This window comes from Carcharodon carcharias, chromosome 32, assembly GCF_017639515.1.
Source record: "Carcharodon carcharias isolate sCarCar2 chromosome 32, sCarCar2.pri, whole genome shotgun sequence".
In the NCBI taxonomy this organism is placed as follows: domain Eukaryota; kingdom Metazoa; phylum Chordata; class Chondrichthyes; order Lamniformes; family Lamnidae; genus Carcharodon; species Carcharodon carcharias.
Genome location: NC_054498.1, coordinates 21,777,791 through 21,805,602, shown reverse-complemented (window position 1 = coordinate 21,805,602; position 27,812 = coordinate 21,777,791). Strand labels below are relative to the sequence as shown.

At 41.4% G+C, this 27,812-nt stretch overlaps 1 protein-coding gene and 1 long non-coding RNA gene across 4 annotated transcripts in view; one reads left to right on the top strand and one right to left on the bottom strand.

The window, feature by feature from the left end:
* Positions 1-27,812, bottom strand: part of LOC121272035 — a 105,084-nt gene that overhangs the window by 46,733 nt on the left and 30,539 nt on the right. For both annotated transcript variants that reach the window (XR_005941839.1, XR_005941838.1), the window contains exons 2-3: positions 26,333-26,417; positions 12,499-12,641 (exon numbers count right to left, since the gene is read on the bottom strand). This is a non-coding gene — a long non-coding RNA (uncharacterized LOC121272035). The remainder of the gene's footprint in view (positions 1-12,498; positions 12,642-26,332; positions 26,418-27,812) is intronic.
* Positions 1-27,812, top strand: part of slc12a1 (solute carrier family 12 member 1) — a 126,114-nt gene that overhangs the window by 91,692 nt on the left and 6,610 nt on the right. The window contains exons 15-22 of one of the 2 annotated variants that reach the window (XM_041178415.1): positions 784-924; positions 6,153-6,259; positions 9,695-9,777; positions 11,892-11,894; positions 13,499-13,632; positions 19,251-19,284; positions 21,818-21,910; positions 23,132-23,243. In XM_041178415.1, the coding sequence (XP_041034349.1) occupies positions 784-924; positions 6,153-6,259; positions 9,695-9,777; positions 11,892-11,894; positions 13,499-13,632; positions 19,251-19,284; positions 21,818-21,910; positions 23,132-23,243 (707 nt within the window). Of the gene's footprint in view, positions 1-783; positions 925-6,152; positions 6,260-9,694; positions 9,778-11,891; positions 11,895-13,498; positions 13,649-19,250; positions 19,285-21,787; positions 21,911-23,131; positions 23,244-27,812 lie in introns of both variants that reach the window. The other variant, XM_041178414.1, reaches the window with a different exon arrangement.

The following is a 27,812-nucleotide window of genomic DNA, read 5'->3' as shown; positions in this document are numbered from 1 at the left end:
GGTAACATTTTATCAGGTTAATTTTTTTTGAAAATTTAAATGTGTGCATTGTATTTTGAACACAATTTTATAAACAGAATTCTAAAGTTTGTACTTACGATTTTAATTCTGTTACTGCATTTAATGCCAGACAAGAGAACAGATGATTTTCCAGTAAATTAATTTTTTTGTATGGATAAAATAATATTTTGGGAATAGCAGGTTAGTGTCAATGGTATAAAATTACACTCCCAACCAGATGGTCACACATTTAATTCTTGAAGCATTTATTACTGTAGCAAGATGGTTCTTCGGTTGAACCCTCTATTAGCCTTTACAGTGACAGAAAAGCGACCAAGGAATTGCACCATTCAGTGTATCACAGATTCAATCCCTGGTCTGTGGTAAATTACATGTTTCAGTTGGGATTAGGTGCTACAACTCTTACTAATATTTCTGGATTGGCATGGTGAAAAATTAGTTAAGCTTTTACTCCTGAAGGCTATTGAAAAAACTGACGTCTGAAAGTCAGGTGCAGACATCATTGCATTAAACTCTCATTTAAACTCTGATGCTGTGATGGGCCAAATTTGATTATTTCCAGCTACTGGGGAGGGTCGGGGGATGAGAGAAGGAAGCAAAGCTAACTGGTAAATTAGAACTTCAAGAGTTTACATGTTATCAGTGTTTGTGGGAAAGTTGTAGAATATCCCTTGTTGAAGTAGAAGTAAAGTTTAGCAATGTGCAAAGTAGTCCAGTTCAACTTGTCCATATGATTATTGTGTTACTGTTTTTTTTTGTTAGGGTTCACGAAAGCAAACAGTAAGTGACATTAACCTGAGCGTGGATAAATACCAGCAGTGGCTTGCGAAGAACAAAAAAAAAGCCTTCTATGCAGCAGTGGCTGGAGACAACCTGCGTGATGGAGTAAAGTGCTTACTTCAGGTTGTTGCTCTAAATCTATATTATCAAATCCTTAAGGTATCAAAGTGCTGCCAGTCTAATTACATTTGATTTGGTAAAGTATTTATAGTGTTAAAATAGATTTGCATCAATTAGCAGGTACCAATATCTACATAAATGCGTTACAGATTGTAGAATTTAAGCTCTTTACTAACAGTATTCTTCCAAATGAGTGACTATTACATTGTTTTAAAGGGGTTTGATATTTTTTATCAGGAAAACAGCCTTAATTGGTTAGTCAACTGACAGGTTGTTGGTATTAATGGAATGGAACTCTAAATAGTTCTCAGCACTTTAATTTGGAATTAGGAACTACATCGAATTTACAGCACAGAAATAAGTCATTCTGCCCAGTGGGTCTATTCAGCCTCCTGCCATCTCAGCTCCCTATCAACCTATCCTATTCTATTCCTTTATCCTTTGTACTTAACTAGCTTCTTAAATGTATCTGTGGTGTTCAGTTCAACCACTGCATGTGGTAGTGAGTTCCACGTTGTCACCGCTGAGTTATTGTTGTCAGTTTCATCATTAACATGTTTTATTGGGATTGTTTTTTGAATAGCGGTACCGTGCTTAGAATAATTGTTAGTTCTCTGGTCATGGGGGTTAAGAGTAGAAAGTGAGGAAATGCAGATTGTTAACAGAAGGGACATAGTATGCTTACAGAAGCTGCTGCCAGACTGTTGAGAGAAATTTGATGCTAAGAAAACTGAAGTGAAAGCAACATTACATAGCAAAGCAATTTATCACCAGTGTGAAACTCAAACGTGTATCTCTCTGTCCTAATCAATCAATTTTCTGGAATTACTTTTTCCTCATTAATAAACGTGCGTACTTCTGCAAACTATTACACTAAGTATTTGGCAACAAAGACCTTGGCAAGTCATCAAAAATCTTGGTGTACAGAGTATATGTCATCACCACACTGTTTTCTATGTTGCAGTGAGACATGGAATGTGTATCAGTGATGCATAAAAGTGCTAGAGAAATCCATCAGCAATGCCTCCATTGGATCCTCCAGATTCAAAGGGAGGACAGTTGAATAAATGCTAGTGTTGTTCTTGAAGCCAGCTCCACAAGCATTCGGGCAAAACTCTTGCAAAATCAACTTTAACAGACTGGACATATGTCCAGATGCCTGAAAAGTGTCTCCCCCCTCCCCAGGTCTTGTTTCCTCAACTCTCAAATAGCCAGCGTTCCAGAGGAGGACTAAGAAAAGGTCTCAAAGACTTGAAGTGTAGCAATATTGAAGTTAATGACTGGGAGGAGCTTGCTACCATTCATTTAAGATGGCATCAACTCCCATCAAGTTATGTCACACTTTGAGTCATGTCTTAATAATGACTTGGAAATATCTTACCGTTCTTCGCTGTCGCTGGGTCAAAATCCTGGAACTCCCTTCCTAAAGGCACTGTGGGTGTAACTACACCACATGGACTGCAGCGATTCAAGAAGACAGTTCACCTTCTCGAGGGCAACCACGGATGGGCAATAAATGCTGGGCAGGCAGCAAAGCCAACATGCTGTGAATGAATAAAAAGAGGCAGAGGGGCAACAGCAAAGGAAAGAAAAGGAAGCAAATGCTGCACTCCAGATCCTACTACTTCATAAAAACAAAAATAATGCGGATGCTGGAAATCCAAAACAAAAACAGAATTACCTGGAAAAACTCAGCAGGTCTGGCAGCACCGGCGGAGAAGAAAAGAGTTGACGTCTCGAGTCCTCATGACCCTTCGACAGAACTAGTTCTGTCGAAGGGTCATGAGGACTCGAGACGTCAACTCTTTTCTTCTCCGCCGGTGCTGCCAGACCTGCTGGGTTTTTCCAGGTAATTCTGTTTTTGTTTTGTTCCTACTACTTCATGTTTGTTTGCAATATAATTTAACATTCTCTTGGCTTTGATTATTGTTCTGCATTAATTGGACATAGTGAGCATTGAGCCTACCAAGAATTCTAGTCGGTTTCAAGTTCACCTTGTAATTTCAGTGGATTTATGGAGTGTGTTCAATCATTTATTGTATGGCGCAAGGAATTTTGTTTTTTAAAAATCTGTTGAATATTGAAGATCACTTCAAAGAACTTATTTCCCCACTGATTTTTAACTTTTTTATTTTGAGTTGTCAGCAGCAATAAGGGATAACATACTAGCAAAACAGGGGTCAGTGAGAACCAGTGCAGGGGGGGGGGTGCTTTCCACTGGTTGGAGTCATACCTAGCACGAGAGAAGATGGTTGCGGTTGTTGGTCAGTCATCTCAGTTCCAGGACATCACTGCAGGAGTTCCTCGGGATAGTGTCCTAGGCCTTAACCACCTTCAGTTGCTTCATCAATGACCTTTCATCATAAGGTCAGAAGTGGGGATGTTCGCTGATGATTGCACAATGTTCAGCACCATTCGTGACTCCTCAAATACTGAAGCAGTCCATGTCTAAATGCAGCAAGACCTGGACAATATCCAGGCTTGGGCTGACAAGTGCCAATGACATTCGCCCACACAAGTGCCAGCCAATGACTATTTTCAACAAGAGAGAATCTAACCATCACCCCTTGACATTCAGTGGCATTATCAGCGCTGAATCCCCCATTATCAACATTCTGGGGGTTACCATTGACCAGAAACTGAACTGGACCAGCCATATAAATGCTGTGGCTACAAGAGCAGGTCAGAGGCTAGGGGCTGAATTTTTCTGTCGGTGAGAAGGAGGCGAGGCGCACTCGCTGACTCAGGATGATGTTGGGGGGAATCCCTGATATCATCCCGCCCCATTTAAATCTTCAGGAAGGTGGGGGCACAGCGTGATCAGCTGTTCACCTGCCGACCTGTCAATGGCCAATTGAGGCCATTGACAGGATAATTAAAACAATTATAGGCCCTGCCTGTCCAACCTTAAGGCTGGCGGGCAGGCCAGGAGCCCCGGCGGGCTTCTGATAACACATGAAACCTCATCCACTGGCAGGATGAGGTTTCATGTCGGTTTTAAAAAAAAAGTTTTTGTGCAATTTATTAACATATACCATCTTGTGTGAAATTGTCACATGAGGGGGACGTGTTAGTGATTTTTTTATTTTTCTATTTTTAAAGTTTGAAAACCTTTCAGTGATCTCCCTGAGGCAGCACTTTGCCTCGGGAAGATGTGCGCTCTTTCATGTGCATGCGTGAAAGAAAGCACTCTCACATTTGGGGAATCTCTCCTCTCTCTCTCTCTCTCTCTCTCTCTCTCTCTCTCTCTCTCTCTCTCTCTCTCTCTCTCTCTCTCTCTCTCTTCCTCTCTTCCTCTCTTCTCTCTCCCCCCCCCCCCCCCCCCCCCCCCCCCCCCCCCCCCCCGCACAGGAAGCTCACAGTGCCTCCCGGTGGACGTGACGTTGGAGCGTGACGGTGGACGGGCCTTAATTGGCCCGCCCACTTAAAATGGCAACAGGGCCCGTTTCAGCAGCAGCAATCGGCTGCCTGCCAGTTGCCAAGTTGGTCGGGCCCAACCGCCCATCAAGGGCAAAATTTAGCCCTAGAAATCCTGCAGTAAGTAACTCACCTCCTGACTCCCCAAAGCCAATCCATCATCTACAAGGCATAAGTCAAGAGTGTGTCGGAATACTCCCCACACGCCTGGATGAGTGCAGTTCCAAAAACACAAGCTCGACACTACCAAGGCAAAGCAGCCTTCTTGATTGGCACCCCATCCACAAACACTCACTTCTTCCACCATCGACGCACACGATAGCAGTGTGTACACGATGCACTGCAGAAACTCATCAAGACTCCTTTAGACACCACCTTCCAAACCCACAATTGCTACCATCTAGAAGAACATGGGCAGCAGACACATGGAAACACCACCACCACCTGGAAGTTCCCCTCCAAGCCACACACTGTCCTGAATTGGAAATAAATTGCTGTTCTTCAATGTCACTGGGTCAAAATCCTGGATCTCCCTCCCTAACAGCACTCTGGGTGTACCTACACCACATGAACTGAGACGGTTCAAGAAGGCGGCTCACCACCACCACTTCAAGGTCAGTTAGGGATGGACAATGAATGCTGGCCTAGCCAGTGATGCCCACATCCCCATGAATGAGTTTAAAGAATTCGCTTTTACTTCTGATAATCAAAGGACTCCATTTATCACAGTGATGAGTTAATTGAGCCAAAAAATTAAAACAAGAGACTTAAAGATTCACCCAGCAGTGATTTTCAGAAGTAATATTCCAACCTGCCTCTGGCCATGAGCTGTACAAGATTCGATCTCCCCTATTGGAGATGGACTTGTAGAATCAGCTGTGCAGCACATTTTGGTAGAAAGGAGAGTTTGAATAACCCTTTTCTAATAAAATTGGATGGTGGCTGAAGACCTGTGAGTAATCGTTTGTTTTACTCACAAAACACTGATCCCGTTAACAGTTATCAGCTATTTTTAAATGGAACCACGTGATTTCTATAGTTTGAAAATGGGTCCTCCTTGCTTTCATGGAGGTCAGACATTCATGAAACTTTAAGTTATTTAACTACATAAACCTTTAGCTCCCTCGGATACATGATCCTTCTTCCCCATGTCTTCATGATTGTATGGTTATTGGTCAGTTCTCTCCATACATTATTTAAAAACTGCCATATTTTTACACAACAACAATCTGTGAATCTTCATCTATCATCCAGCGTTTGTACTCTGTGTACTGTTGCCTTGTTTCCCCAGGAATTTTGTGCCCCACAATTTGTTTGCTTACAGTGCACAATTTATTCTATTTAAGTGAATGTTTAGTTAAGTAGATACATTTGATTTTGTTAAGTCGTACTAAAGGTGTGCTAAAGGTAACATACACAAACGCTTCCAGAAAGCACAGAGACTGACAGAATATGTATGTTCTTAATGTACATTAAAAGGGTGAATAAGTGAACACCAATTTTGCACTGCACTAAGAAGAACTTCATCCTAAATGATTAGTTATAATAAAATATACTTGAGTAGCATGAAAAAACACACGTACCAATACAAAGAAATATTTAAACTCTTCTCACAGTATGAGATTGGCATTTATTATCAAAATGTTAACTTTATCTAACTTAATACAAAGTTGGTTTTCATGTCAAATGTAATAAAAATAAATCTCCTTTGGACAAACTGAAGAAAATTATACTTTCTTGGTGAAACCCGTGAAGCTTTCACAACGTTTACCATAAATGTTTAACTGGACACAATTCTATTTGTATCTCACTAGGCTTCTGGATTGGGTCGAATGAAACCAAATACACTCGTGATTGGATACAAAAGAGATTGGCGTACTACTACTTCTCAAGATGTTGAAAATTACGTTGGCATTTTGCAGTAGGTAGTTCTTGCTATATTTGATTAAAATATGATTCTTTGAGGTAATGACTTCATTGAGCAATATCATCAAATGCTGTAATGTCTCCACATTTTTACCTGATCCAAGAAAATATCCTCTAAAAGCAAAGTATCTTGCAATCTGTTGAATTCAGTTATGGTTACAGTGGCTAACCCTCCAATCAGTCCTCAAATTGTTGGTTAGAACAAAATGGGTGAGGTGTACTGACTTGAAAATGCAATGGAATGAAATCCAGTCAAATTTCAGCTTGTGTTTGACCATCAGTTTAGAACCATGAATGTAAATGCCTTTCTCTGACAGCAGTCATTTCACATTTCATTTTAGGGTGGTTCACCATGGAACATGTAGAGCTGTATGTTGGTACCACTGACACCTTATACTTTAGCTAGACTGGCCTTCTGGAAAAGAACTTCAGCTGTTACATGTTGCTCTTTCATCTTTTAGGGGAAAGTATGAAATTGTATTGTTTGCACAAGCTAACGTTAGTCACTGCTTTTAGGTAACTGCACACTGCAGATTGATTAATACTACCAATGTCTCTACTGTTTTCTTGAAATAATCTAGGTCAAGAAGTTCCAAATTGGCTGTCGCCCTCACTGCCTTTGGTAGTGCAGGTCCTTCTGCAGCAAGTTATAGAGCTCTGATTTTTCTTCAAAAATTTGAGCCTATATTCAGTTGGCTGAATATTTGTGGGTAGAAGCTTTCCTGTTACAATATTGCCTAATTTTTTTCAGCATCTTGCGTTTCTCACTTATTCTCCTCTTCCTAAGGGAACTCCATTTGTGGAAGTGTTGTGGAGCCTGACAGAATACTTACACAGACACACACGCACACATTCCCCGCCCCCCCGCCCCCTTCTCCAGAGCAGTCCTTTTAATCACTTTCACAGTGAAGGGTTATTTCAGCAAAGTTACTCATTGAAGGAAACTAAAACAGCTAATGACTATTATTTAACTCCAGGCACTGCCAGCTAAGCTTTAATTCCCTCCTTGTCTGAGTGCTGCCTTTAGGCTTGATGCCAATCATGACATGAACTGAAGAAATGATCTTAGCACTTCTGATGCATCATTAGCATACCATTTAACCAAGTCTGTTGATATAACAGCCCCAGAAGCTGCCCAGAAAGATTGATCTGGTGCTTCTAGAAACATAGGGCAGGATTTTCATCTTGGAGACCAGATTGGGAGTTAGAAATTTTACTGACATTGTAATCCTGCCTCCACCCCAGCAGTGCCCGCTGGCAGGAGTTTGATCTGGTAGAGGCAAGGATAGCCCGGAGTCAGGCCTGGCTTTGGAGGTGGAGACAGAAACAGGCCAAGTTAAAGGGCTCGCCAGGCAGTCCAGATGTGCAGATCATCGGCTGTCTCTCGCCCTGTATTCACTTTATATACAAAACTGTCGAGCCATATATTTGGAAAAACTCCAGTACGGCTGCTTAAACAAACCTTGCAGTGCCGATTCTATTAATGGTTTGGAAGATAGCCAAGCCATCAAAACTGATTTTCCCCTCAACAGCTGTGTAAACAAACTCTGCAGAGCAGAATCTATTAGGGACTTTGGAGATAGCCAAACAGAACTTTTTAAAGAATGAATGAAAGCTATGGAAAACATTTAACTAACTAGCTATTGATCTCTGGGCAATGCTTTGTGTTGTACAATGCAGAATAACATTTAATCCATGCATTCAATGTTGTGTAATGCTGAATAGTATTTGATCCAGTGGATGATCTATTCTAATGCATATTAAAAACTTTTCCACTTTTACAATGCTGTTCTTTTACTTGACAGCTCACCAGTTGTCAGAAGTAACAGCTTGGTAACCACATTTGGTCGCTTACCTTTTCCAATTACAGCACTGTCTTTACTTTAGTAAACATAAATATAACTCAGGATACAGCATTTTATGATGAACTTGAAAGGGAGTTAAATTAATAGCCATTTTACTCACCCTTTAAATTCTTCCAACCTCCAATCTGCGGTTCATGTCCGCAAGCAGTAGGTGTGATTTTAAAAAAGCTTCCAAAATGTGGCTGCCTTGCTGAAAATTGCACAGGTTCTGAAATGCCCACTTCCAGAGTGGTGCCAACAACTTTTAAACAGCAGTTAGTGGGGTTCAAAAGCTGTCCCTTTTTTTTTATTGCATTGCTGAATATCGCTGGAAATAGGGTCAGAACTTCTGGATCTGGCTCCGCCCACTATTTTTTTCTCCTGCTGACACTGTGGTCCTGAACTGGGACTGCAGTGCCCAGCCCATAGTGTTACAGCTCTGTGTCCCATTTTTCCTGAATTATGCACTAGATCTAGGTGTTACAGGGCACTGATATGAGAAAATTAAGTCCCAGGGGGGTGAATATCTGATATGAGATACAAATCGCTACATGTTTCATCTAACATGCATGGAACAATTACATTTTTCCTGTTAATAAAGTCATCAAATCAATTTGATCATTAAAACAAAGATACAATTGAATCTTCATCTAAATGAAGCAAGTTGTGCAGATTCTGCACATCACCCAGTGGACCCAGTTTTTTTTACACTTATTCATTAGGGATAAACACTCCCACTAGTTGAAGTTTATGCTTCTGTTTTTATTTGCTACATATCACCAACAAGTAGGTATTTTTAGCATGTGATTTCCGACTGGTCCAAGGCAATCTTCATCTCTCGCTATCTTAATAAGAGACTGACATTTTTTTTAATTCACTTCCCATAATGAATCCAGTCTATTATATTTTTCAATTGTACTACATCTAGCTAGAGAATTCATTTGATTTAGTACATCACAGCTGTGACATGCAGTAATAGGACAGCAAATTCTGTAAAATTGTAAACCTAGATTTCAGAAAAAGATTCATCTTGATATAAATTTTGTGTAAATAATAAAAGTATGCGGGGCTGGTTAGCTTGGCTGGCTAGACGGTTAGTGTGTAGTCTAGAATTATGCCAACAGAGCGGGGTTTGAGCCCCATTCTGGAAGAGGTAGACTTGGGGGCCTGCCTCTTCACTCTGCTCTGTAGTAAAATCACAGCACCAGCCATAGTTGGTGACTGTCAAATAATCGAAGATGCTACCTGAAGAAGAATAAAACTCTTTTTTATTGACAGAGTCCACATCATCTTTAGTCAATGGTGTGACAGTTGTGTTGAGTTAAATGAGAAATTTAAGTACTGTATTTGAAATTTTATAAAAAAATGTTCTCAGCATGGAGCTTTGGGCATCTGGAGTCCATATTAGAAAATCAGACACAAGTCGGAAATGGTTGATCTGAATACCTAGCAAGTAAAGCTATAAGCCTGGAGTATGTGTTTATAAATTCTAGGCTACAACTTAGTTTCAGAAAAAAGAAAGTTATGACAGCACAGTAAATTTGTGATTTTGCTGTTTTGAAGAATAGTATTTCTTTTGTTTGCAGTGACGCCTTTGATTTTGAATATGGTTTGATGATTCTCCGGATTAGCCAAGGGCTTGATATCTCCTGCATACTTCAGATTCAAGGTAGGATAATGCAGCAGATATACAAACTGTCAAAACAAAGTAATAAACTACAAATGCTGGAAATCTGAAATATATATGGAAACTGCTTGGAAAAATTCAGTGGGTTGAACAGCATCTGTGGAGGGAATAGATAGGTTAATGTTTCAGCTGTATACCTTCCCCAGAACTGACCACCAAGCTGTAGGACCAGATATTAAATAAAGTTTCCATCTTCCAAGAGATTCTAACAATAATTATGAATAGAAATGTGAGTAAACAAAATACTTTGTGCAATAGCGTGACTTTAATTGGGAGAGATGCGTGACGGTTTACAGTATCAGTCAAAATCTGACCCGCTCTTCCTTATTCAAATACTATATGCAAAATGAGAGGTTATCATTAGTTATGCCTGTTATAAAACAGCCAAATGAAGATTAGAACTGGAGCCAATCTTTACAGACTGATGAGCATTTGTTTAGAGATCAACATTACAAACATGCACCTCCTATCCCTCAGTTTCATTCTGTTCCTATTTATAGGAATGAACTGGGGAGAATTCCCACCACCTGCATGTAATTAATGAACAACCAACAGGCCTAGGCATCTCCTTGCAGAAGGAGACTATGCTGGTAAATACACTAGTATCATCTGGTCACATAAATAAGAGGAAGTAAGGCATCTGCTTACCTTGCCCTCTGACAAGTTGTTGAATTTTTTTCTAAAAAAAACTGTTCAGTCCACACATTGGATGGGATTAAATGCCCCTGGGCAAGTTTGAGTGCTGGGTTGGGAGGCACGTAATTGGGAGGAAGGTCAGGTCCCACTGGCTTCCAATCAAGTCTGGGGTGGGAAGGCTTGCGGCAGCCTTCCCGCCCAGAGGCCAGTTGAAACTGTTAGCACTCAACGAGTAGTTGCGGCGAGAGACACTCTATCTGGGGAGGCTGCCCAACCCTGTTGAGTTTGCCGGTGGCCTACTAGGAGGTAGGGAGAGAGGATGTGGGGCAGAGCCCTTTATTCATGGGCACTGTGTCCTTTCGGGGAACCTGGCTTCAGGAAGGGTGGGGAAACCGCCCTTCCGAACCACCTCTTCCTTTCCCCCCGCCCCTACCCCCCAGCACCCCCAATTCTACACACGCTCACTCCTCTTCAGGAATCCATTGTCGACTCCTGGTGAAGGGCCCACTGTAAAACCAGCTACAGCTATTTTGTCGGTGGTGCTGCTGGTACTGGAGAGCTACCACCTTCTGATTGGCCAGTAGCTCTTGGGTGGGATTTGCACCCTGTTCGGGGCTTAATCAGGCAAAAGGCTCTGTAATAGAGTTGGGTCTCCTGGAGAAAAGTGAGGCTTTGACTCGTTCTCCAACAGGTGGGCAAGACCAGCATTGTCCATATAAAATCCAACCATTGGTGCTGGCATTTACCATGTCTACTGTCTCCTGCTAATATCTCCACTCAATGCTTTTCAAAACCTTACAGCTTTGGAAGGGGAGTAAGACTTCTGTTCCCTGCTTCACTTCCTGCAGCAAAACCTCAATAGGGCTTTCCTCAAAGTGTGGGCCCTTGCTTCTTCCAACAGAGCTGCCAGAAATAGCAGGAAATAAACTCTTGGAAATGCCAGTAACTGAAAAGGTAATACATTCTTCTGTGTTCAGCCTGCCAAGGTACAGCAAAACACAGATGCCAAATACAGATGTCTAAAATGGAAAACAACCAAAATCAGATTTGTCCAACCATAATGACCACTAACCCCACCATTTGATATGTTGTGGACCTTTGAAGTGTGCAACATGTGGAGTTTCTCCCCTAAAATCGAATTGACTCCCACTACATGTTAATAACTTGAAAATATGAATGATTTGGGCCTGTTTGATTGGGACACATTTTAGGTGCAGTAGGCATCACTTGTGTTTGAATGGAGAAAAGAAATTTGTCCCTGCCAATATTTCAAAGGCTAAAATACAGGAGAAGTTTTTTTTAAAAAACTAAGATTCTAGCTTTCATGACTGTACATCACTCTATTGCATGCAGTTTTGGGCACATTCATTATAATGTGTTGAACAAGATAGTGTAGTTTGACTTAGATAAGCACTGTGAAAATAGACCTTCAAATCAGAGCTGTATTCATTGAGCCAAAGAAGGTTAGGGAAATCCAATAGATGTACTAAACATTTTTAGTTTGAGAGCATAATTAGTTGCTGAAGTAATGACATGAGTGCATAAACTTTGAATGAAACATTAGAAGCATAAAGGGGCAATTTAGAGGATTTCTTTCATACAGAGGTGTGTTTGAGTATCAAACGCTTTAGCAAATAATAAATTTGAGTCAATCAGATATTTATAGTGACTTTGTTAAACATTTGGAAGAAAAATTATTAATGAATACAGGGAAGTAGGATAGACATCTCTTGAGATGAATCTAGCACCAACACAGGCGAAAAGGGGAACAATAGGCCTGTATTTTGCACCATTCCACTCCAAATTGGGCAAGGTACTGGGAAAAATCAGGCAGCAAGGCCCATTGCCTAATTTTTCTTTTGCTTTTCTATCCCACGCCAAGTTAGGACCAGCGCTAGCTGCTGCTTTCCACCTATTGCATGGCCAACAGGGTTTGGGGCCCAGTTGTGCTTGCTTGCTCTCCACACCACAGCTCCCAAGGATTACTCAGTGTAAAGTGGTATTGGCCCCACATGTAAATTGAGGGGGGAAGTCAAGTAGATGCCTCATCTCCCTTTGATCCCTTACCTGCTGAAAGCCTGGGTCTTGGGTGAAGCTTTCAGGAGAAGACTTGGGCCCAATTTCATTGGGCTAGCCTCTGATCTCCCAAATGCTTGAAGTGAGAGGTATGTTCCCTTGTTTAGATCACTAAAGTTTGGCATAGTGAGTTCCTGTAATTAATCAGAACAGGCAATTAATTCATCACAAGAATGAGATGATGGGGATTGGGGGGTTAACAAAAATTATGTAATTTAGTTTTTCTTACTTGTAGTACAGACGCTGTGTCCCCCAATACAAAATAAGCTTGTCAGCCAAAGAAATTGTTAGATAGCAAATGCAACCAGACACTGGCTCCAACAGGATTCTTACATGGCTTCTAACATTGCCAATTCTTCACTATTCCAGACTTCCCTGCGAGTCATAAATACAACCTTGTGAGCTATAAGTATGTTGGCAAATATTTTACTCAACATATAGATTACAAAAAAAAAATGTGCAGCGTATAAAGTGGTGAGCTCCACTGTATTGATTGTCCAGTATGGTGAATATGGGATGTGGAGTTGGACTTGGGAATCTCCAAGTGACAAAGTTCTAGGTCATTATTGAGAAATGTCTGTATGGAGGCTAGCTGCCATCCCATGTGGAAGGGGGGTGGGGTGGGGGGAAGGTCAAAGCACTGAAGTTGCTCAAAACTGCTGTTCAGCTTCCGGCAAAAACAAAGCCACTTACGTGGCCAAATTAGATAACTGGGTCATTAATAAAACCTCTGGTAATAACTTCCCATAATTTTCTGTCTGCCATATAAAAACCTTTCTGTGCTGGAGAAGAATTAAATTTCCAGAAGCCTTGTTAAACTTGACATTCGTTTCTTGTTGCTTGAATGTGTGTCAGTAGACAAAAATGAATGCAAAGGTTTAAATGTCCTGGAAGTTTTGGTGCTTTGGCTAAAAAGCTTCTAAACTTAAATGTTTGTTCATTGGTTGAGAGTGGAAATGGTGCAAATTAGTCTTTTTCATTTATTTCATAGAATTGCAGAGGAAGGAGCAAGAAAAATTAGCATTAGAAGCTGCTAAGAGAGACGAACAAGAGGATGGAAAACAAGGAATCCGTTCACTGAAATTCCTGAACAAAGCTGTCAAATATAGTAGTAATACACTAGATGTGAATACACAGAAAGGTAAAACATATTTTCCTACACTTAAAAGTAACAAATTCATGTTAACATCTAGGCCATCAATTTCACAGGCGGTCATCCAATTTCACAGGGGGGTCATCCAATCTCCCACCATAACTTCAGCGGGAGACCATTGGAATCCCCAGGGAAATGGCTGAAAATATCACTTGAGTCCTGGAGTTACGATGAGATGTAAATCTTAGAAGCCTGTTTTTAAAATCTAGTGATAAACTAGTTAACCTTTTGTGCTAGTGCACATGTTGAATTAAAAACAAGCATAGTTGCTAGATAAGATTAAAGGGTGGGATATAATTCAACTAGGTTGTGCAGATGCAATTCTTGCCACTGACTTTGAACTAAAAGTGTCCACTTGCTTACAGGGATGTAGAGGCAGAATTTCAACTCGAAGATTCCACATTTGGTCCCAGTGTAGCTCTACAACGACTCTTATTTGGGTGTAAAGGACTGATTGTGGTGCACTGAATAGCAGCCATGCCACAGAATCTGTCAAAACTAAGCTGCTGCAGTACCTATCATAATAAAATCACATTGAGCCATTGGAACAAAAGATTGGGTCAGATAAATTTGAACTGAATCATGTCATCATATTTATAAATTTCATTTGTCTGACTTTTCAGAATCATGTTTAAAAAGCCACTTCAACTAAATCACTTTAAAAGTTAGACCTCCTCCAGAGCTCCACAACGTCTAAATGCCAGTCTTCAGCCAATTTGATTCACTCCACATAATATCAAGAAACGGCTGAAGGCACTGGCCACTGCAAAGGTTATGGTCCTGACAATATCCCAGCAATAATACTAAAGACATGTGCCCCAGAACTTGCCACATCCCTAGCCAAGCTGTTCCCGTACAGCTAAAACACTGGCATCTACCCAGCAATGTGGAAAATTGCCTTGGTACGTCCTGTACACAAAAAGCAGGATAAGTTCAACCTGGCCAATTATTGTCCTATCAGTCAGTAAAGTGATGGAAGGGGTCATCAACAGTGCTATTAAATGGCACTTGCTTAGCAATACCTTGCTCACTGACGTTTGGTTTGGGTTCCGCCAGGGCCACTCAGCTCCTGACCTCATTACAGCCTTGGTTCAAGCATGGACAAAAGAGCTGAACTCGTGAGGTGAGAATGACTGCCCTTGACATCAAGGCCGCATTTGACCAAGTGTGGCATCAAGGAGCCTTAGCAAAACTGGAGTCAATGGAAATCGGGGGAACTCTCCACTGGTTGGAGTCATACCTAACAGAAAGGAAGATAGTTGTGGTTGTTAGAGGTCAGCCACCTCAGCTCCAGGGCATCACTGCAGGGGTTCCTCAGGGTAGTGTCCTAGGCCCAACCATCTTAAGCTGCTTCATCATTGACCTTCCTTCCATCATAAGGTCAGAAGTGGGGATGTTCACTGCACAATTCAGTACCATTCACAATTCCTCAGATACTGAAGCAGTCCATGTCCAAATGCAGCAAAAACCTGGACAACATCCAGGCTTGGGCTGACAAGTGGCAAGTATTATTTGTACAAAGGCATTACCATCGCTGAATCCCCCACTATCAACATCCTCGGAGTTACCATTGACCAGAAACTGAACTGGACTAGCCATATAAGTATTGTGGCTACAAGAGCAGGTCAGCAGATAGGAATCCTGCGATGAGTAACTCACCTCCTGACTCCCCAAAGCCTATCCACAATCTACAAGGCACAAGTCAGGAGTTTGATGGAATACCCTCCCCTTACCTGGATGTGTGCAGCTCCAACAACACAAGCTTGACACCATCCACGACAAAGCAGCCTGCTTGATTGGCTTCCCATCCAAATACATTTACTCCCTCCACCATCGACGGACAGTGGCAGCAGTGTGTACAAGACGCACTGCTGAAACTCACCAAGACTCCTTTAGACAGCATCTTCCAAACCCACGACTGCTGCCATCTAGAAAAGGCAGCAGATACATGGGAACACCACCAGTTCCCCTCCAAGCCACTCACCATCCTGACTTGGAAATATATCGCTGTTCCTTCACTGTCACTGGGTCAAAATCCTGGAACTCCCTCCCTAACAGTGCTGTGGGTGTACACCACATGCACTGCAGCAGTTCAAGAAAGCAGCTCACCACCACCTTAAGGGCAATGAGGGATGGGCAATAAATGCTGGCCTAGCTAGCGAAGGCCACACCCCTTGAATGAATCAAAAAAAAGTATTCAGAATCTCTCCCACAGCCATTTTGAAACATTTGAAATGCCTTCTAGTATCTGGTATCCACATTGGCCCAAATGTTTTAATGTCTTGTGAACAGACTCTGGAGGCTCTTTCTGCCTGGGAACAGCAGTTCTAAAATTAAAGCAAAATACTGCTGATGCTGGAAATCTGAAAGAAAAAGAAAATGCTGGAAAAACTCAATAGATCTGGCAGCATCTGTGGAGAGAGAAAGGGTTAACATTTCGATTCTTTATGACTTCTCTTCAGAGCTAAAGAGGAGTAGGAATATGATTTTATACTATTCAAGGGGGTGGGGCAAGATAGAAGGTAAGGGATAGGTGGGGGGCTAAGCAGAGATTGAGAAAGATGCCACGGACACAAGACAAAAGGGAGTGTTAACAGTAGTGGTAAAGACTAAAGGAGGTGCTGATAATGGCGTAAAGGTAAGACAGCAGAATGTGTTAATAGCAGAACAAGGGTCAGCACTCTGAAAGCATGACATTGAAACAGTGACTCATGGCCCTGTGGAAGGGGTGACCGTGACCATGGGCGGGATGTTGGGGAAAAAGGATTTTAAAAATGTATAAATGAATAAAAGTAAATAAAAAATTTACTTTAAAAAAAATTGGATTAAAAAGGGGGCAAAGATGGAGGAGAGAGTTCATGGTCTAAAGCTGTTGAACTCAATGTTAAGTCCTGAAGGCTGTCAAGTTCCTAATCAGAAAATAAAGTGCTGTTCCTCAGTTTGCATTGGGCTTCACTGGATATTGCAGCAGGCCAAGGGCAGACATGTGGGCATGAGAACAGGATGGTGAGTTGAAATGGCAAGCGACAGGAAGGTAGGGGTCATACTTGCAGACTGAGTGAACGTGTTCCACAAAACAGTCACCTAGTCTGCAATTGGTCTCCCCAATGTAGAGGAGACTGCATTGGGAGCAGTGAATGCAGTAAACCAAATTGAAGGAGGTGCAAGTTGAAAGGAGCGTTTGGGGCCTTAGACAGTGATGGGTGGAGGTAAAGGGGCAGGTGTTGCATCTTCTGCGATTGCATGGGTAGATGCCGAGGGAAGGGCATGAGGAGTTGGGGGTGGTGGTGGGGTAAGGTTGATGTTTCCCTTAGACATTAAGGACTGAGCAGCCCCTGTGTCCTGGAGCAATACAACGGACTTGCTCATATTTTGGGACAGGTAGGGGAACACTTGTTCCTGAAAGGACAAAACTCTGGAAGCTTTGAGAGTTTGTCTGGCCCAGGCACATACAGTGCCGTGTTCTCCCAAGGGGTAAGTCTATGCAACAGAAGTCTCTGCCTACTCTGCTGCACTACTCGTTGGGATGTTCTTCAGGGTCTACTCATGAAGCCCTACTGGACTCCTTCCTCACAATTTCCAGCACTCTGATCTGGAATGGTCTATTTTATTACAATTGGAGCACGCCAGTTTATGGGTGTTCTCCTTGCAGGCTGCAGGAGGACTCCTCGCAACCTCCTTTGTGTTTTCTTTTCTGAGTGCAGGGGCCTCTCCTATCTAGGTCGCCCTGCTTATCTTTCCAGTGTTCATGGGGATGGTTTGGAGAGAATCGTTGAGTTTCCAGACCTATGGGTGAGATTGTAGCTGTCTGCTGTGATGGCTACATTCCGGGCTGAGAGGATTCTCTGCTCCTCCAAGTGCATCCTCAGGCTGGAGGGTAAGCAGTTTTTAAATTCCTCTAACAATCTCAACTCGTGCAATTCCTCCATAGGTGTGTGGGATCTTTAAAGAAAGCATGCATCGATCAAACACGGTTTGCTTCAGCCGTTCAAACTCGATGCAGGTTTATGTTGGTTTCTTATTAGCGTTTGAATTGCTGGTGATATGCTTCTGGGACTCACTCGTAAGCACTTAGGATGGAGTCCTTGGTCTGCCCATAATTCATGGACATATCAGGAGGCAGCATGGAGTAGACCTCGTGGGCTCTCCCTGATGGCTGCCCTTGAATTAAAAATATTCAGATATCTGATCGCCAATTTTAGCTGGCCTGCTACTTTCTCAAAAGTGGCAAGAAATGACCTCACGTCACTCTCCTAATTTGGGAATAAATCTAGCATGCTTGAGAGTCTCCGTGTTGTGGGTTAGGGAGATAGGTGGTGCTACTGGGTAGAGAGAGATTTTCCCTTGCAGCTTCTAGCTGTCTGGTCTCTCTCTCCCTTTGTGTTGCTAGCTCCATTTCCAGTTGTCGGAGCTGGAATTCTCTTACCCTCTTCAATTCCCTTGCTCTTTGTTTCTCACTCTTTCCGCCTCTCTTTATCTTTCCTGAAATTCTAGCTGCATTCTGAGCTTTTCCAGCTCGAATTTGGCTGGCAGGGGGGATTCTGAGCCAGGGTTAAGCTCTTATCTACCTGCTTTGTTGGATATGTGAGGCCTAAAGGCCCTACCGGCAATTGGATCAGTTCATTTCTCTTCACTTCACTGGGCAATTTTAACTGTACCTCCCTAGATACAACTTTCAGCTGTTCTGTGCTAAGGGATGCTAATATTTCGCTGTTCAGATATCCTTGTTTGACCCACATCTGGGCATTGTAAGTTGCCATTTTCTTAGTGTTAGTGAAAAAGAATTTGTTGTGGTAATCTACTATGTTTTAAAATTTCTTTCTAGTACCAAGTTCTTCCTTTTGGTTTCCAGTTGACTCTCTCATCTCAGATTTGGCTTGTGTCTTAAACTTGGACTCTGGTCAAATTCAAATGGGTTACTTGGATTTGAGCTTCCAGTTTCTGTTACAGACAGGAGAGGAGTTAATTTAAACAGCATTAGTTCAGCTTCATTAATTGATGTAATTAATATCTGAAGTTACAAAGGAAGTTGAAGTGAATTACAGTAACTTGGCTTCAGCAGGGTTGTACTTGCAATAAGTTGATCCATTTGCAAGATTTTGCAAGAGATTGACATAGTAAGATTAATTTAGACCAGATTTCATGTTAACCGCTTTGAATAGCAGGTCTAGTAGATCTACCAAAGCCTAGTTCAACTAATTGCAGATGAAGCTCAAGCTTTAGCAGTGGCTTCAGGAACAAGACAACCTTGCCTACCAGAGTCAGTATAGTAAAGTTATTTGCCTTGCCTACCTCTCAGCTTGCTTCTGGGGTATCATCAAGGTAAATCTGTTTAAAGTCATGTTAATCATTTCTTATGTTTGTTCTCTTGTTATAGCTGACCTTACTACCATTCTCAAAAATGTAAATATTATAGATGTTCTATGAGGAATTATTTACCTATTTCCAAATATTAAAGTGGACTTAAGATGTGAAGTGAGAGTAGAGGATGCTGATCTTGCTCCCGAGTGTGCATTTGAAGACCATTCCCTTGAACGCAGAGCAGAAAGTCACATTCTGCCTGGTTACCACTACCACCTAGAAGGACAAGGGCAGCAGACAGATGGGAACGCCACCACCTGGAAGTTCCCCTCCAAACCACTCACCATCCTGACTTGGAAATATATCGCCATTCCTTCACTGTCGCTGGGTCAAATCCTGGAACTTCCTCCCTAACATCACTGTGGATGTACTTACAACATAGGGACTGCAGTGTTTCAAGAAGGCAGCTCACCACCACCTCCAAAGGCATTTAGGGATGGGCAATAAATGCTGGCCTAACCAGCAACACCCGCATTCTCTAAATGAATTATTTTTAAAAAAATTGTCATCTCTGCACACAAGGGCCGATTAATGGCCAGCCAGTGTGAAACGCGCACTGAAAAGCTTAGTGATGCCGGGGCAGGAGGAGGGCGGGTGATGACATTTTTGTGGGTGAGCGCTGAGAGAGAGCTCCCTGAAGGCAGAGAGCTGCCTCGGGGAGCTGCAGAACTGAAAACCGTGAAGTAAAGTTTTGAAAATCAGGAAAAAAATGTCCAGGCTTCACAATCAGGCACTGGAACATATAGATTATAAAAGTGCTGTCTATAGATTACTATTTTAATTTCATGAAAAATGCTAAGTCCACCTGGCCGATTCATCTGTCTGCTAGCCATAAGGTTGGACGGACCATGAAAATTCGGAGACAATTGCGCCATTAATGGGTTTTAATTGCCCTTTTACTTGTCGGCGGGTGCGGTTCCGACTTTTGCACACACCTGCTGACCAAAATATCACGCGAGTGAGGGATGACATCAGTACGCTCGCCCAACGTCATCTTGCGCGATTTTGCACCCGATCGGGTTGGTCTGCTTGATAGCGTAAAATTCAGCCCAAGTTGTGTTAGCCATTGTAGCAAAGTACCATGTTAAACGTAGTGTTTTCCCCAAAGTGCCAAATCTGCAATATGGCTTTAAAAATCCCTCTTCTTTTATGCAAAAGGCATGACTTTTTTTTCCCATATTGAGGCCATAAAAGCTTTTATTAAGAAAAGTTCTGTTCTCAAAAGTATTATATTGGAGGATGGTATGAGCGCTGCTTGGAACCACCATCTCCAGACATGCGTCTGTTCTTCAATTTCAGCTTCTACTGCTGTTGATAATGAAGGTTAAGTACCCCTCTTTTTAGATCAATGATAAAATTCTCAGACCTCCTACTTGCATAGCTGTAGTCTTTTTAATTTAATGACTGTAAGGCATAATTATATTTACCCTCTGTCTTACTTTTTTCTCTCATTCTTGTTATTGTTTGTTAGCTTGTTTAGAAAGTTTACTTTCAGGAATCTCGTCTTAAAACTCTCTTGTCTGTCATTTCAGTTGGTTAGATGATTATTCCCAATGTTTCAGCTGAAGCTGAAGTCTGAGCCAGTCTGATGTGAAAAGGCAAACTTGAATGCTAGGCCACTCCTATAATAAAAATATTCTAACTTTACTATAACCACACTCACCGCAACATTTTTAACTTTGTCAAATGTCAGTGACATTGCTGATTTTCACTTGGAAAACTGACAATAAGGGGATAGTAAAGGCCTCTAAAGTGGAGTCAGTTGCCTTGGTGCTCTGACCAGCACCAATATGAAAAGAGCTCACTTCTAGGTGACAGGGGTAGGCCTGAATAGGCGATGGGCCTCTTTCTCCCACACAAAGCGGAACCCTAACGATATACTTAGATTGCAGTTTTAAGTGACACATGGCCAATGCGTACACCATGTACACCCATCCATGTTTATTGACATTCTGATCAGGAAACAGTCATTTTTTTTTTGTGGAGCCAAAAAGAGCAGGATATTTTGGAGGCCATGGACTAATCAACTACATCGGGATCCCATTTGGTTTTGCAGGACTTATCAAGTTAAAAGAAGTCTCAAAATCGGAGCTGCCTCCAACTTGTGGGCAGTTAATGTGCTCCACCTGACAGCAGACTAAAATTCAATCGGCATACATTTTTAATAATGCTTGCTCAGTTTTCTAAATTTTTGCCTTTATTTTAAGTCTACTGATCCCTTGCCATCAATGAGGTTGCCTTCAAAATCGAGGTTCATGGAAATGTGACTGTGCTTTTAAGATTGCAAATGATTGAATTGTTGAAGCATGTTAACTTTGCTTCAGCTTTTTAGCTTGGACCTAGAATTCCAAAAACATCACAAGACTAGGGAAACTAGAAATATTTAGTTTTGAAGCAAGGTGAATAAAGGGGACTTTGTAAAATAAATAAATAAATGGTATAGAAAACATAAATGCATATCACTACAAGATAAACAGTGACAGTAGGACAAGTGATTAAAAGTAGGCCATGTACAGAACACCACAAGCCTTGATACAAAGACAACACTAATATATAAATGACCTTGTCTCTGAGATTTTGAATGGTGTTATGCTGGGGATAAATGCATGAACAGAAGTCCTGACCTAGTAAACTTTTGATGTATGGAAAGCATCATTAAAGACTGTTGCAATCTGACCATAGTTTAGGTTATTGAATTTTTATGCTGGTCCTTGGCAACTAATTATTTTGGCTGCACAAATACAATTACTTCTTTATTATATTCAGACTTTAAAATCAGTGCTGGTCATGCTGCAGATTTCAATCAACGCCTACTGGATGCAAGTACTCAGTTCCAAAAGAATCAGGGGAAAGGTACAATAGACGTGTGGTGGCTGTTTGATGATGGAGGTATGAAGCATATTATTTTCCAAAAAGTCTAATTTTAATGCCTATGAATGTAACATTTTATAAGGTATTCATTAGGTTTGAAAATTAATAATGCAATCTTTTCTTTTAAATGTATTAAGTTATGATCTCAGGATGACCCACAGTATTTTAAAACCAGTGAAGTACTTTTGAAGTGCAGTAACCATTATAAATGCAGCAGTACATTTGCATTTAGCAACCTTCCACAAACTGGAATGAAACAAATGACCATATCGTCTGGTGGTTAAGGGAGAAATATTGGCTAGGATACTGGGACAATTTCCTTACTGGTCTCAAATAGTGCCTTGGGATCTTCCATCTCCAACCAAGAAGGCAGTTGGAGCCTTGATGCAATGCCTCATCCAAAAGGCAGCAGCTTTGACAATGCAACACTAATGGAATACTGCACTAAAGTGCCAATCTAGATGTTGTGCTCATATCTCTGGAGTGGAGCCATGGGCTAGATATAGTGGAGGTGTTGGGGGTCTCGGCTGCTGGCTGGAGAGTCAGTGGGAGACCCGTGTCACCTGAATTAAGTGAAATGCTCTTGCATTTGACAGGCCAGTGGCAGGCCTTTCCCAGGATCCAAAATAGAGGCTGCCATTCGGAGGCTAGCACCTTTTCTGTACTTGACAGCGGTGGCTGCTGCTGGTACTACTCCCCCCCAGAACCTGCAAGCAAAGACACTAGGTGATTCCCCTGCCTGCCGCTCGGGCAGGATGATAATTGCCTGCTTAAGGGCCTCAGTTGGTGGCAGGGCAGAAGGAATGGGCCTTCCCACCCCAAATTTGATTGGGGTGGAGGCGGGAAAGTAGCAAAGTCCCCATCTGCCATCTCTTTCCCAACCCAGCCCTCTAAATTTGCCACAGTGAAGGAAATTAAATTCCACCCAACGATTCTGAGCTTTGATTCAGTGTTTGTATTCTTGCCTCAAATAGAACTATTTTCAAGCTGAGATTTCTTGTAGCCTAAAGAATGATCAGGAATAGTTTGGAATATTTTGATATGCAAAGGTTAAAAGATTTCCTGATGGCCTTTTTGGGTGTTGGCATTACCTGTTGTAATTCTAATCTTATCTATGAAATCTAAAACTATTTCAGTCTTTGTTTATGAAAGAGCCTGTGGTGTCAAATGAATAATGTTGCATTGCATTTCAGCTTATTAATTAAACAGGTATTAAGCCTATTATCATTACTTCAATAGGTTTGACTATTCTCATTCCCTATCTGTTAACTACGCGAAAAAAATGGTGTGGCTGTAAATTGCGTATCTTCATTGGAGGGAAGTTGGACAGTATTAATGAGGAGAAACGAGCGTAAGTTTTGTTTAAAAAGATCTCTTCTGCATTTAAATCATTTGGATATTAATAACACAGTTGATGAGATGTTTGCGAACTCGCTGCTTTTCAGGAAACTTTGCAAACTTAATTTTGTGTGCCGAATGTTCATGAATATTAGCAAAAGTACAAAACTTTAGCTGAAATATTTGGAAGTATTGAGAAATAAAAGTCTGTTTTTTGAAAAGGATTAGGCAGAATTCTATCACTAAAGCCACTGAACTTCCTACCAACAAGTGCACTAAAGTCCTTCATGGTGATATGCACATCCAAATATAAACATATATACGATATAGATAAATTTGCGTGTGCACATTGGTACTAAAGGGACTCTTTAAGGCTTATCTTAGCATTAAATTTGAAGTAACGTAGAATCATAGAGGACAGAAGAAAGTCATTCAGCTCATCATGCCTGTGCCATCTCTTTGAGAGAGCTGTCCAATTAGTCCCATTCTAGTCTTAAAAACAAAAAACTGCGGATGCTGGAAATCCAAAACAAAAACAGAATTACCTGGAAAAACTCAGCAGGTCTGGCAGCATCGGCGGAGAAGAAAAGAGTTGATGTTTCGAGTCCTCATGACCCTTCCACAGGACTACCTCATTACCTTATTTTTTTCCCATTTCACGGAAATATCCAATTCTTTTTGAAGGTTAGTATTGAATCTGCTTCCACCACCCTTTCAGGCTCTGTATTCCAGATCATCATAGCTTGCTGACATTTTGTTTTAAAAAAGCTCCATCTTTTAGCAGGTACCTAGATCTGTGATCTCTTTTTACTGATCCTTCTGCCAGTTGCTGTAATTTTTCCTTGTTTACTCTAGTTTGGACCATTTTTGTCAAATTTCTCCTTAACCTTCCCTGCACTAAGGAGAACAATCACATCTCCATACAATAAACATCACCTCCCTTGACTATCCACTGTCTCTAATTTTACCAGATAAGCAAAAATTTTCCCCAACTAAATATTGGGAAGAACCAAAACCATTGTCTTCTGCAGTGAGAACTCTTCCCTGAACACTGGCTCCATCCCTCTTCCTGGTAGCTGTCTGAGCCTGAAACGGACTGTGTGCAACCTTGCTATTTAACTCCAAGATGAACTTGGAGTTAAAGTTTGGGGTATTAATTGCCTGTTAAGAAACGTTTGATCAATGTTTATTTTAGTTTGTTTGTTACAGTAAAAGTCTTAAGTGAAATCCTGTCCACCGGTTTATTTTCATTGGTCGTTTGGGAAATTCATTTCTTTGAAAGCGATCTCTACAAGGATCGTAACACTGTTGTCATGCTGGCTTGTGTAGTGTCAATATTGTTTGATAACAAAAAGCCTTGGGAAGCCTTATATAACATGTTAAAGGTGCTATATAAATGTATGTTGTTGCTATCCCTGGTACCATTCAAATAAATCTCCTCTGTATGTCTCTTCAAAGCCTTGACTTCCCTAAAGCGTGGTGCTCAGCATTGAACACGTTGAGGCCTAACCAGTGTTTTATAAAGGCTTAGCATAACTTTCTTTGCTTTTGTACTCTATGCCATTTATTAAAGGTAATTTTAACCCAGCAGGAAACTGACTGGATCAGTCAGACTGACTTCAGTGGAAAGTTCAAAGTAAACAGAACTGTAAAATAAGTGGCTGATTTGATCCCATGGGTTATTTGCTGGCAGGTTAGGTTCAAATTGCTCCCATTGGTTGCATTTGAAATAGTTGTTCAGAATTGCTTGTTTTAACTAGCATGAAATTATGGAATTCTAAACAGTGAGGTGATAAATCAAATTTCAGGGCTTGTGAATTCAGCTTTTGAAATTTTCAGCAGAACACTGGATACTTTCCCTGAGCCCTAGCCTCCCCAAAACCACACTATGATACTCTGGTCAGAATGTTCAGACCTTCCTCATCCCCATCATTTCAAACTTTGGATCCTCTTCCCTACCAAGTACTGTCGATGCCAGATGTTCCCATTCTGCCAGGCCCCAGCAGTGGGCCACACTGTGGAGCACTAATTCCCAGCCTAGAAATTTGACACTGTGCCCATTTTACAGGGGCCAAAGCGTCCAATATGCCTATGTGCATGTGCATTTTGAGCTGGAAATGCAACTTTCACCAATTGGATGTGGGAGGGCCTATGCCTGAAACAGGCTTTGGGTCAGAGAACCCAATGATGCCTCCTTTACTAAATTGGTTTCTCATGAATGCAACCAGAATTCAGAAAAAAAAAAACAGGTCTCTGTGTAGCCTAGTGTGTTTTTGAAAATTTAGTTATTCAGAAGTGGAGCCAGGAGGTGCAAAAGCACTTCATGGCTGCAACAGCCTTAAATTCAAAAGCTCTTCACTGGTGTGATGCCTGGAGTCAAATGTCCAGCAGCTTCGCAGTTTGCCAGCATGATGTAAATGAGACCCAGAATTAGGAGGGCCTCAGGCCTACTTGTTCCAGGACAGGTATTGATCCTTTCAACAGGCTTGCAACCTCTTACTGGTGCAAAACTGTTTTTAGACTCCTCTGTCTCTGCCTCCTCGCTCCTCTTTATTGCCTGCAACCCAAACAAACCCCAGTGAGTGCTTTTGCAGCCCCACCGCCACACCTCTACAGTAAGCCTCAGCTTAGTCTCCATCCTGCTCCTCAGCTTCTTGTCAGGGATATAAACCAGAATATCTGGGGACACACAGGCACTGGCTAGAGGTGCTTGGTTACAAGACATGTCTCACCTTTTAGCCAACTTTCTGAGAAATTCCATTAGAGAATGAATATCCTAATCACTGAGTTAATAACTTTGGAAGCCAGGAGGGTTCCAAGATTGATCCATGATCTGTCCTGACTGAGTTGATCTCAGTTGGAGTAATGTAATTGGCCTTGGCTAAGGGGGAGAAAATCTGCCAGGGTTCCTGCCTCAAAACTTTAGTTACTCCTGATAGAAGTGGTTTATTGATTAAGGAACCAGCTTGGTTGTACTGTGTGCCAGAATCAATAAGCTTTCTGATATTTACTGTCAAGGGACTAGTGTGGTACTATAGGTTATCCACAAGAATTCAAAGCTCTGACGAGAGAAGGAAGTTAATGAGGAAAAGGTGTACATACCTGTATTTATTCCTTTACATAGGCAAATGGGAATTGCCCTTACGGTATGACATTCCCAGGTGGTCTTTTGCTTGACACAGGTGAGCTGTAGAATGCAAACAAGACAGCATCAGGTGTTATTTAAAACTTCACTTTTGTTTGGATGATGAGTTTCAACGTTTCAGGAGAAAGAGAGCTGTGATACTTTTGCTTCAAATGTAAAGTAGAAGCAGTTTTGAATGTCAAGCTTCAAATTAGCTACAGATTTCTTGAATAGGTTAGGTCTAGATGTACCTAACTTCAGACACTAATAATGTCCCAAAGGCCAGCTTGCCAAGTTAGGAAAGGTATGTGTATGCAATCAAAATAAGTCCACAGAGTAATTAACATGCAGTTGTCTATCACTCGGACAGTATTTGTAGCTGTGTCTTGCTTAATCCATTGGCTTTTCAGCATAGAGAACATATACTCTCAAGTGTACGTTCTTGTAAATAAATGATATACAATTAAAAATCCCTGACCTAACTTTAAAAGAAAAGTTTTAGTTGCCCAAAAGAAATTACTACTGCCAATGCAGAGACTATCTCTGTTAAAAGTACAGAATGGAAGTAATATATTAATAAATCATGAAAATGTAGAAAATATAGGATTCTTATGACTGTTCAGCATATATGGTAACCCAGATCTGACCACTGGGAAGTTTCCTTTTAGACCCTAGTTTGAAAACCTATGGTCAAACAGAAGGATGCATGAAACTTTAAAAGTAGCTAGCACTTCAATTTGAAAGACTATTTTTAGGCACTTTACTTGGAGGAAGAGAGCTTTTACGGGAGAGTACTCTAGTTGACTAAATGCTAGGTCTGAGATGCATTTTGAGAGACTATTAAAGGAGGGGAACAAGGTAGAGAAATCGAAAGGTTTCAAAAGATGGTTCCAAAGAGTAGAGTTGAGGCATCAGAGGCTGTTCCAGCAAAAGCCGGGGGAGAATTCTGAGGCCAGAGTCAGAGGGCAAGATTTAACTTCAGCCTAGAAAAGGTTATAGATTAAAAAAAAGCCCTGAAGAGTTTTAAATTTGATACACTGTAGTTCATTGATGGAGCTGATGGGCAGGTGGAACCTAATGTAAGAAAGGATGCAGGTAGCAGAGCTTTGTCTGAGGTGAAGTTAGGAATTTGGAGGAAACAAGCACATCATTGTAGTGCTCCAGTCTAGAAATGGTGGAAGTATGGATAGAGATTTGGTGATAGTGGGACTAAATTGGGACCAATGTGACAATGTTGCACAGTTTAAAGCAGGTATCCTAAATGGTGGATACGCTATGGGGTTTGAAACTCAACTCTGGATTAAGTAGAACGCTGAGGTTGCATGCAGTCTTGTTCAACCTGAGTATGTAGCCAGAGTGGACACAATGGACAGCAAGGATAGAGTTTTTAACAAGAATCAAAAACGATTGTTTTCCTGAATGGTTGAAAACTCGGGTTTATGCATGACTTAGTGTCAG